The 12,304-nt window shown below is 42.1% G+C and overlaps 1 protein-coding gene across 1 annotated transcript in view; it reads left to right on the top strand.

Moving 5' to 3' along the window:
• Positions 1-12,304, top strand: part of LOC144792919 (cytochrome P450 2J2-like) — a 62,120-nt gene that overhangs the window by 28,764 nt on the left and 21,052 nt on the right. The window contains exons 4-5 of the mRNA XM_078668121.1: positions 6,143-6,303; positions 8,062-8,238. Coding sequence (XP_078524247.1) covers positions 6,143-6,303; positions 8,062-8,238 — 338 coding nt within the window. The remainder of the gene's footprint in view (positions 1-6,142; positions 6,304-8,061; positions 8,239-12,304) is intronic.

Raw genomic sequence — 12,304 nt, 5'->3', positions numbered from 1 at the left:
TAAATCTTTCTTTATTGGTTTTATAACATAACAGGACAGACCCAATAGTCCGACCTAACTTGACTGGGTGTTCGTTTGACAAGTTATAACATAGAAACCATGTCATGACTTATAACAGTGTTGAAGAATAAAGCAATATATTAACACATACATTAGTACATAGAAGCGTGTCACGAACGTTCACGCCCATCTGTGTGCCCCCACTTGCCAGTGACTTAAATCTCCAAATATCTAAGTAGATTCCTCATCTCACAACATAGATCCACTACAAGTACATATATCTAGTAAACAGGGCAAACTGTCTCATATCTGGTTTATACGGTGTTTAATTATGCCTGTCTGGTCATATCCTACCAACGGAAAGATATATTGTGTCAAAGTTCATGACCCATATCTGTGTGTTTAATTCGGATCTTCACTGAGGACTAGCTACTGCTTGAGTTATAAATTTCTTTATTGGCATTTAAGGAACTTACATCCAGCAATATAGACACATCCCCTAGTGACCCCTACCCTTTTGTGATTTCATTACCACCTTCTTGAAGAGGGCGGTAAATTGTGAGTGTTTTGCAATTGCGGTCGCAAAACATTCGTGCATGGCTTGTGGGGTCGCTATTAGGAAGGGAACGCCCCTTCCTAATAGCGAGTCGCTAAACACCATTTTGCGAGTCGTAATTTATTAGCGACTTGCAAAATAGTGTTAGTACATGGCCCACAGGATTTTTGCATTCGCAAATGGGTCGCAAAACCCGTTTGTGCATGAAAAATCATATCGTACATCTGGCCCTATGTCTAAACTTGAAAGTACATGTCCTATCTTTTAGTTACACAGTGTCCTGCTATAAGGGCTACCGAGGGCCTACCTCAATGGCTTGGCAAATGGTATTAAATGCCAAGTTGAAGTGGCAGTAAAACTGCACACATAGGCTCTGCAGAGGCTGGTCTGAGACTGGTTTGAAAAGGCTACCTGAGTGGGTGGCACAATCAGTGCTGATGACTCACTAGTAGCATTTAATTTACAGCCCTGGGTATATGCTATAACACTTACAAGGGACTTACAGGTAAACTATATATGCCAATTGTTTCTACACCGGCGTTCTCATGTTTAGGGGAGAAGCACATGCACTTTAGCGCTGATCAGCAGTAGTAAAGTGTTCAGAGTCCAAAAGCCAGCAAAAAGATTCAGCAAAAAGAGGAGGTAAGCAGGTAACACGTTTGGGGGAAGACCACCCTACCGCTGACAGGTCGAAGAGCAGTTATCTGATTTTATATCTAATTGGCAACCCTTACTAAGGCTTCAGTAGTTTTTCTTGAATTGTCTAGCAGCTGCTCATGACCAACCTTCATTGCGGAGATTTGGGGGTATATTAGTTCCAAAGTTGCAGCCGCTACAGTCAGTTGTACATGGTACTGTTGTTGGTGAGACAACCAGGAGAAACATCACGCCTTACATCAGGCATTGGTATATCTTCTTCTTCCACCATGCCCCCCTACTTACGTGGTTATTTCTAATGTTGACTGTGGAGGGGGGTTATTTACATTGGCAAGGTAAGGGCCATAGTGACATTGGTAGGTGATCCTCTTTCTGGGTGACCTTGATGGGGCACGAAAGCAGTGGTTGTTACAGTGGAAGTAGTGCCAACTGAAACTGTGGTTAAGTTGTAGTCATAGTGGTTCCAGCAAGTGCAGTTATTGTCATTGTTTTGTCTGTGTGCCAACAAGTAGCAGGGGTTTGTACGGTTTATAGCAGGTTCCTCTATGCCCCCTATTGCTGTGTCACCTGCAATAACAGGAAATGTTTGTAAATATGTATTATTTTTATATGTATGACATTAAAAGTTAAATTAAACATTATGTATAATGTCATCCAATTATACATAATTAGGAATTACCTTGACAATCTATATTATTCATTTATTTACATTTGTATTGAAATATGCTTTGCACGAGATTTTTATTATTTCCTTTTTAGAATGGTGGATTGTCTACATAAATATATACACCCATTTGTGTGACATAGACTCTGATACTTCATATAAATGACTAAGATTATATAAACATGACTTAACAACCAGATAAAATCATATTTTCTGTTAGAAACATCAACTCGAAGAAAATGTAATTTTTTAATGTAAATATTTCATATTCGTGGGCATCAGCTCAATAGTTATCAATAGTTCAGCAGGTGCAGTGCTACTGGTGCTCAGGGCCAAGGGGGCCCACTTCACCCCAACTAATGGCTGTTTTTAACCAGAAAATTCCTTGCTTCGATTAAATGTTTTGCTCTATACCTTACACTCATATTGAACAGTAATATGCATAAAGAATACAGGTATAGATATGTGAAGTGTATGGCAGACACTGTCCATATTCTTCAAATCCACCAGATTCTCTTCCACCTTCTATTCCTTCTCCGCATGCTACACTGATGATACTCTTGATTTACTCCTCCCTGAGTCCCCTTTTTACACTGTCCAGGGATGTGAAGAGACAGTATGGACCCCATATATACTACTCAACTTTAATGAATGAATGAAATATTTTTTTATTTATTTATAGCTTTATAAAGTGCTTGCATGACTCAGGGGTAGCACGGCACTGTAGAGAATAAACAAACAATAAAACAAGGAACAGGAAAAACAGTTAGCCTGGTATTTAAGGTATAAAAAGACACCCCTTGTCTGCAAATGCAACAACTGGTCAAGATAAGGCAATCCCAAAATCACAAAAAGTTCAATATATAAAAAGAGAGAAGAGGGGACCAGATAAACCACTGATATGTAGGAACTTCATGACTCTTCTCATTACATAATCAGGTTCAGTTAGTGCGTTAGATATTTTTCGAAGTAGAGAGATCTAACACTCTACTTGAAGGCCACAGATGAGGCGTTTGTGCACCTGTCCAAAGGTAGAGAGTTCCACATCTTTGGAGCAATTCCAGTGAGTGTGAGTAGGTTCCCTCTTTCTGAAATCTGGGCAGCTCCAAAAGTACATTTCCAAGGTAGGTGTTTAGGAATTCCATAGTGAAGCACTTTGTGAGTGATGGCCACTATATAACAGAAGCAGAAAGACTGTGTCCCTGGAAGGAAGGATTCAGATTCAGTGTCTGGGGGAACGTCTCTTTTGTCACTTATCTGCTCGCTGACGCTGCACTGGATTGTTGGGTGCTTGCTCCGATTCTTGTTCTGCCGAGGTGTGCCCATTCCCAGGCGATGGTCGATTTTTGCTCCCTGTTCGTCCGACAGTTCGCCAACCCTCTAACTAATTACTTGCCTCAGCTGGTGAGTCAAAGAAGTATGCCTTACCTATGTTAATGATTTTAAGTTTTGCTGGAAAGAGCATCATATATTTCACATTTTACTCATGGAGGGCCCTCCTGACTGCGTCGAATGTTATCTTCTGGCGCTGGATTTAGAGTGTGAAGTCCGGAAAGAAACGGATAGTAGCATTTTCATATTGAAGATCACTGTGTAGGTGTGTCGCCTGCAGGATGGCATCCAGGTCCCTGAAATTCAATATCCGGGCAATGATCATGTATGGGGGCGCCCCGGGTCGAGGCTTGCCTCCCAAGGCCTTGTGCAAGCGTTCTACAGAAAAGAAGGAGGACAGGTGTTTGGGCTTCAATTTTTTCAGGATCAAGTCCTCCAAGAAGAGGTCCATGGACGGGCCCTCCAATCCCTCCGGCACACCCACCACCCGTATGTTGTTCCGTCGGGCTCTCCCTTCCTGATCTTCAAGCCGGGCGAATATTTCAGATTGGTCTTTAGTAAGCAGTGAGACTTGTTCCTCAAGATGTATAGTTTTGGACTGCAGTCCCCCAATCCCCGCTTCCCCTGGGACACCTTTTCGGAGGTCAGCATGGAGAAGATTTACCTTATCGGTGACGGAATCCAACTTAGGTTCCAGGGTCACACGGAGGTCCTTAAACGCCTTCATAATGGCTTTCAGGAAGGGGTCCGGGGTTTGGTCGTCCTGTTCTGACTGCATTACTCCCCCCCCCCAATCGCACCTTACTCACGGCCCATGGCCACCGTGTATTTGTCAATATGATTAGCTTGGCCTGGCCCCATCAGCTTGTTTCATCCCATAATCACAGTTCATGCACCTTCAGCCCCATACACAGGCCTAGGAAGTGCGTAGTCCCTGGCAAAATCTTTAGGCCCAGACACTCCCAGCCTAGGCCTCAGTGTGTGTTACCCTAGACTATGCTTTTCACCGCAAGGCCACAGGTCAATCACGGCCTCCCGTCAAACAATAGACGTTAATCTCGTCTTCTTAGCCATTCAGGGGAACCCTCGTTTGCCACCACTCTATCGGAGTTCCTCAGGCTCTCATGTTGTCTTGCAGGACCTCATAAATCGAGTCTCATCCCCTTTACACTTGCTGCGGTACACGTGCCTCCGTGTAGTATTTTACCAGCCCAGGTGGTTGTCTAATGGAGTCTGCGCAGGGGGATGATGGAGCATATCTTCAGCTCCCGAACAGCCTCGCAGTTGCGCTGCCGGGCAGCCCCACTGCCGGAGTTCCCCTCGGTCTCACACCTGCACCCAATCCACGCACCCTGATGGCCCAAGCAAGGTCCACTGAGAGGGGCAAGGCAGCCCAGCCGCACACACTCAATCTCGCTGGTCCGCCACATTCTATGGCGCTTCAGTACCTGCGGTCTTTGTACCACGTCAGCTGCTGGTGGCTTCACCCGCATCGGAAGTGGGCAATCCACAGAGCTCCATACCGGGGTCCCCAATCGTCACACCAGTTTTGCGGGACTGGCGCTGTCTGCGGCGCCCTGGTGCTTGCGATCATTGTGTTGCATCGGCCGCCAGTGGTCTCGCGCACAACGGAGGTGGGCATTCCGCAGGACTCCACACAGGGGTCCACCACCACTCCACTCTGAGCAGCCGCGTCGTACCTCGCCCCCTGAGATCCAGCACCAGGCTCATCTCTCTCACGGAGCTACATGGGCAGCACCATCTTATCTTCACAGGCCGGATCCGCCTCGCTCAGCTTGATCAATTCTGCACCATCGCTCCGGGGTTCCTGCACACAGCGGGACAGCCGCCTCTCCCCAAATCAGTCTTCGACGTCTGGTTGCCTCCAGGAACAGGGGATTATGCCGGGTTTTGCTGGTTTGATCGCTGGCAACTAGCGCAGCTCAATTAGATGGCAGCCATCTTCCGCGGCTGCTGGCCAAGCCCTTGAGACTGGCTATATTGTAGTGCATATACCAAAATACACATACAAAATAAACACATGCACTCATACAGACAGAAAAAACAATTATTTCAGCCTTTATGCATAAAGAGAGACACAGATGCAGACTTCCATGCCAGCAGACAAACAGGCAAATACACATGTGCTTACGAGATTAAGAAAAACACCCATGTATGCGGACACCTATAAGAGGCGCACACAAACAACACACATTCAGGCATATATACAGTCACAGACCACAGGAATATACACACACAAAAGAGGATCGAGTTCTTCCTCTCTTATCCTACACTTCCTTTTACTCCTTCCTTCCCATCTACTCCTTCCTTATTCTCAGTTGCTTCTCCTGCTCCTTTCTATATCCGCCAGTCCTGTTTCCTCTGTCACACTGTTGTTCCTTCTCTTCATTTCTTTCCTATACTTCCTTCTTTGCCTCCGTTCTCCGTAGAAGTGTCAAACCTGTTGACTGTCAATATATCTGTAAAGTAGTATTATATATAAAGCTATGCTAATCCATTATCATGTATCTTTTTACTAGTGTTGATGGGGCAGCTGTAATATGATCAATTGATAATGTTCAGATAATAGGTAAATGGCTCATATTTTCATGCCGGGTAGGAAACCCATCGATGTCCCACTTTTGATGATCAAAATTTATTTGATTTCTGTGTTTTTTTTATTATAGTTTCTTATTGAGTTTTGACAAATCTAACTTCAGAGATTAAAATGCATTCAAATACACAAATCAATTTCTTTTTATCTGATGGTAAATGCACTGAAGACCCCTTTAGTCGTGCTGATTATTCATAGTAGAAATATTCTGTGATTGTTTTGGTGTATGCAGATCTGTAACTTTGTATGTCAACCACTTTTAGCAATGGCTTTGTTCATTCTCACTTCACATTACTTTTCCCCATCTTGTTTGTCGCAGGGAACCCACTGGACCCATTCTCTCCCATTTCCCTCTGTGTCTCCAATGTGATTTCATCGGTGACCTTTGGGCACCGCTTTTCCCTTGATGATGAGATCTTCCACAAGCTGATCAATGCCACCGATCTTCTCATCTGGTTTTTGGGCAGCGTCTATGGCAAGGTGAGACAAACAGCCTTCCTTAACCTGTACAACTAAAACCCTATTACAGTGGTCTTCAAACTTTAAAATGCCGTGCTCCACTAAGTGGGGAAAAAAGAATCGGGCCCCTATTACTATTACTATTACTTAATGATAAAATTTATTTTCCTATATTTCACTTTTTGATATTATGGTATTTCAAATATTTTTTACGGCTATATTTTTGTAAGAAACAAGGAAAGGGTACCTCTGGGACCATCAATTCTCAATTTTACTGACGGCAAGGATATTCTTATTTTACCTACGTCACTTTCAATTGAAGAAAACTAGAATTTTTAATTATTTAAACATATACGATAGACGGACAGCACCTTTAGCTTATGTCTTTCGAACAACAATCAACACAACATCATAGAAACTCAAAAAAAAAAATGATTCTTTTGATGCTATATTTTCCATGTGATTTGTATACATACACTTACATATAGCATGTTATTCTGAGCACAGTTTTTTATTGTAGGACCACTCATTGAATGTCTATAGAGGAGAATTTGAGCCTTATGTATCCCGATATAGATATGAGAATAACAGTAGGATTAATACAAATTAGGATTTTTTGGATGCTTTTGTGTATAAAAACATTTATGTATATTGTGCTGGTTTTTGATACTTGTGCATTACTTACAGAAAAATGGTTATATGTAAGTGTATGTATACAAATCACATGGAAAATATAGCATCAAAAGAATCAAAACATTTTTGAGTTTCTATGAATGACGTAAAATTCTTTTGAAAAAGAACATTGGATATTGATCAATTATGTTGTGTTGATTGTTGTTCGAAAGACATAAACTAAAGGTGTTGTCCGTCTATCTTATATGTTTAAATAATTAAATAATTATAGTTTTCATCTATTGAAAGTGACGTAGGTAAATTAAGAATACCCTCGCCGTCAGTAAAATAGAGAATTGATGGTCCCAGAGGTACCCTTTCCTTGTTTCTTAATTTATAGATTCCAACCTCTAGGGTCCGTAACTGAATCAATCCCCTGTTTTGAAACTATATTTTTGTCAGAGGCATTTGTGTATGTCTTGTTTGGCTGTATGGTGATGGTTTGTTGAATTAAATTTGTGGGTGATATTGTGGTAAATCAATATTTGGGTGGTCATTATTGGGTCATACAACTAGCCATCTTACATATTGGGCTCACATTCTTGATCTGCGCTGCGGCACGCCCTTAATATTGTGCACTAGTGCAGACCTTACTAGGTTTCAAGGGGAGAGGGATGCCGCAACAGGCAGGTGTGTGTGTCTTTACCCATCTCTGGGAGAATCGCTGAGAGATCCCCTAGAACCCTTGTTACCCATATTCAGAAAGCACCCTTGTGGATGTCCATAGTCCATGGCACCTCATATGTGGTGCAAAATCAGTGTGCTTCCCCGCAACCTATTTGTCTCTGACTCCCCATCTCCTTTGTAATATGGCACAGAAGCAGAGGCTTCCTGTAATTTGCAAGGATCACACCAAAGCATATAAGGAAATATCCCCTTCGGATCTCGCTTGTGTATTTTTTGTACTTTACTTGATCCCTAATTCAGTGATAACAAAGTGCTCCAAGGGTTGAAAAGTGGATGTAAAGACCCTTGAACCCCAAAATACTTTGTCATACATCCCAAATTGTTTCTATAGATGATAGATTATTTAATAGCAGTCATAATTAAAAATTCACAAAGCTTGGCTCCTAACAATATGTGTCAATCTGTCTCTCCCTGCCGTAGCTCTATGACTTTGCACCAGGGTTGATGCGTCGTGTACCAGGCCCTCACCAGACAGCGTTGAAGGCCTGGAGAGAGACACACAAGTATATTTGTCAGGAAATTAAGATGCATCAGGAGAGCATGGTGGAGGATGCACCCCGTGATTTCATTGATTTGTACCTGACTCAACTAGCCAAGGTAAGGAGTCCTGCTCATCCTCACCTCCCTCACCTGATAATATAGGAATTATCCCTTTTCCTTCTCTGTTAGCAGCAGAAACACTAAATTAATGTCTTTACAGTGTGTTGTGGTGTTGATCAATAGTGTTGTTTCCATTATCAATTGTACAAGCAATGGGAATAGCAGGTACGTACACCTTTAAGGTAAACATGTATTGTGATAGCTGTAAAGAAGCACTTCTCCTCCTTAGACTTTTACTATTAATTTTAAGAACTGGTGGTGGATTGAACTTTTCCCTGCTTTTTACTGCAAGTGGTAATGCCACTCTTCCCCACTAGCATGGGTTGGACTTAGGCTTGGGAAAAAGCAGTGGATTTTATCTCTGAAGTTGTAATATGTAAGAATTCCCACTTGACCTACATGCTTTCCTGGGAGGCGTTTCATGCACAACAGAAGTGTGCTGGGGCTGCATGTGTCCTCGTCCCCCCCTCCCACTTTTCTCTCGCTATAGGGACAACATCGATAGTTAGAATAGGCAGATGCATTTCATCTCCTTTTGTTCGGACAATCGATGGGCATCCATTATAATAGACTATGATGTATGATAATGCACAGGATTTAACTTAGTATCTGAAACAAAGGGCACTGGACGACATACACACCCGCACGCTCCTATTACACAAAAAGAATCTGTGCAGGTGGCACTTTAGCAAAAACAAATTGTAAAGCTTGATTTCTCTATTTTGGTTATCCATTTTTATTAATACACTTTGTGTGGTCCTGATGAAGGTGGTTCCCTAATTTCTTTTATCACCGTAACGTACTTCAACTGTATGTTGGAGAGCTCACAACAACAACAAGAATAATCTTGGATTCACTCCGATGTGTATGTGAGATCAGGCTGGGGCAAGGAAGGAGAGATTGTGGTGTGATTGTGTTAGTGTGTGGTTGGAACTAGTGAGTGAGTGTAGATTTGGCGATATGTACAGTCTATGCTGTGATGTCATTTTTGTATTTTTCAGAATACAATAATTGTAACACATTAATTCCCTTGGCACTTTACCATGATTTAACCATGTTCTTACTTATTTATTGATGTATTTATTTAAACATATGGTCTATGTTATATGATACCTGTTTAAACATACATAGAAAGACGATGAAAAGTCTATTAACAAATGTTGATAAGAATAATGAGGTTTCGTAAGGTCATTGCAACTAAGTCACAGAAATCGATGGGATAATCGCAAACGGGCGTCTCCCCTCGGACTCTCCAGCAAACTTTACCCACAGATCGTATCAAGGGGAATCGATTCTTGATTATGTTATAACAGGGTCTCATTCATTTGAGTTTTTAAAGGATATCGCTGTAATCGACACCATCTTCAGCGATCATAAAATCATTTCAATCTTAATGAACGTACATCCCCCTAAATGTGACCAATGGTCCTTGAACAGTAACCAAATAAATTTTGGTAACAGTTCGGGAAGATGTTATTGGAATGCAAGGGCTCATCGTTACCTGGAGGATATGCTAGATATAGCAATCTCCGAGCTCCCCTCTTGGTATGGCCGTGAAAACGAGCTTTTTTCCTTATTTCTGAATTCAATAATAACAGGGGTTGAAAAGCAGAATAAGAAAAAATCCACCAAAATAACCTACTGTCCTCTGAAATTGCTCAATGTAGACCTGAATAAACTTATAAGGGCCCAATACTTAAATAGAACTGAGGATAAATCCCGACAAATAACAACACTAAAAAGGAGAAGGAGGCGACTCTTACATGCTCTTCAAAAAGAAAAAGAGGATACCATCTGGGTAAAAATAAGGGAAGCTGCAACTAATGGAGAATTGAGACAATTTTGGTCCCTTATAGGCGAAGGGTGCGGAACGAGAACCATTCCACTCCCTATCCCTATCGAGGAACACATATGGAGGGATTTTGTCTCTAATCTCTATGCCAGTAACCATTCAGTTTCCCCTCAAGTACGGGTTTTAGACATTAGCCCACCGACAGAGTCTTTTTCAGAAAAAGACATAGAACTCGCCATTGGGGAAATGAGACGCTCAGGGGCTATGGGCCCCGATGAAGTCCCAATTAATGTGTTAAAGCAGAACAGGGTTAAATGGAGCAAGCTCTTATGCCCTATCTTTAATTCCTGCATATTTAGCGGAAAGGTCCTACCTTCCTGGAAGGGAAGCATCCTGGTCCCATTGTACAAAAAGGGTGATCGTCTTCTCCCCCAGAACTATCGCCAGATTGCATTGTTGGATGCAATCGGCAAAGTTTTTACCAGATGCCTGCTCAAACGGATAAATGCTTGGGTTGAATCTGCAAATATCCTTCCACTTGAACAGACAGGCTTTAGAAAAAACCACGGGACCATGGATAATCTAACTGCCCTCCAGGTAATAGTTGATAAGTACATAAGAGCGAGGAAGGGAAGAGTCTATGTGGCTTTCATAGATTTCTCCACGGCCTTTGATAAGGTCGACCGTCAGGTATTGTGGAGAAAGCTACACATCTTAGGAATGCCACATAGCCTCTTACGCTTGGTCCAGGATCTGCATGACGATACATGGTGCAAGGTTCTGTTGGGAGGAGAAAGAGGTCTCTCCGGGCTCATTCCATCTGCAAATGGCCTCAAACAGGGCTGCCTACTAGCTCCCCTCCTATTTTCCCTTTATGTTAGTGACCTTCCCCTTACTCTATCAACATGTGTAGGAATTGCTCCACGTTTAGGCGAAAGACACATCCCCTGCCTAATGTATGCAGACGATATTTTAATATTAGACCTCTCCCCCAAGGGTCTTAATAACCGTCTGCATGCACTACACATCTTCTCTGAAGAGCACTTTTTGAAAATAAATATTTCTAAAAGTAAGATAATGTGCTTGGAGGGACGAAACAAACTAAAACTGGACCACATTAGTTGGGAATTGGGAGGTCAGAAATTAGAAAGAGTAAAATCGTACGTCTTTCTAGGTATGGTAGTCACTAGTAATTTAAGTAATAAATTACACATTGAAAGCAGTTCTCGAAAAGCAAAGTCACAGGGTAAAGGCCTAAGAACTCTGTATAAATCAACAGGTCAGAGACACTTCGTTCATCTGTTGGAGGCCTTTCGGGCAAAAGTTCCCCCGACTCTGCTCTACGGGGTAGAATTAATTGACCTAGCGGAATGGGGCTTTTTAGACACAGTGGAGGGCTCCCTACTGAGAAATTTAACCTCGGTTAATAATAGTTGTAGCTCTGCAACCCTGCGTCTAGAACTCGGCCTTAGGAGTAGCTGGGCTCAGGGACTTGCAGGAGTGATTCGCTGGGTCATTAGTCTGATTAAAGGAAAGCCATCCACTCTCAGATCTCTTATTACAAAAGAGTTGATGGGCCCCCTAAATGCATACTCGATCCTAATAAAGAACTATAGGAAAGCTATCACTCTCTTGGAGTTGGAGGAAGCTTCCATCTTAGAGCTTTCCATGAATCAATTGAAATTACAACTAAAACAAGCTACATGGAAGCTAAGCTACGAGAGGGATCGGAATTTAACAACACAAAAAAAGGGGGCCACTCAAGTTGTTGATTCCTATTCAATCAGACAGATACAACCCTATCTGTCATGGAACATCCCGCATGGCTTACGCCGCTTTTGGCTACTTCTCAGGCAGGACTTGCTCCCCCTGAACAAGTTGTTGGCCAAATGGTACGGAATATCCAATGTATGTAATTTCTGTAACCTAGCAATTCAAGACTCCAAACATGCCCTGTTAGCTTGTCCTGCATTATTGACTTACCGGCGCCTCTGGATAAAACCGGCTTGTATTCAGTTTGGTATTTTTTCTGCAACAGCTCTGTTGGATGCTATTATTAGCCCCCCGAATGGAATTTTTTGTAACAAAATTTTTAATTTTTTTAAATGTTTCTTAGAACTTTATTAATAGAATGGTAAATTACTTTTGTATAATTACTGTCTGTATGAGTTGTTTTATACGGTCAAAATTTTTCATTGTCTTTTGTAATTGTATAATATGTGGATCTCCGCGGAGTTCCAAAACATATTTAATAAAATTGAATTGAAATTG

The sequence above is a fragment of the Lissotriton helveticus genome, chromosome 11 (assembly GCF_964261635.1).
Source record: "Lissotriton helveticus chromosome 11, aLisHel1.1, whole genome shotgun sequence".
Classification (NCBI taxonomy): domain Eukaryota; kingdom Metazoa; phylum Chordata; class Amphibia; order Caudata; family Salamandridae; genus Lissotriton; species Lissotriton helveticus.
This window is presented reverse-complemented; position numbering and strand designations above follow the sequence as displayed.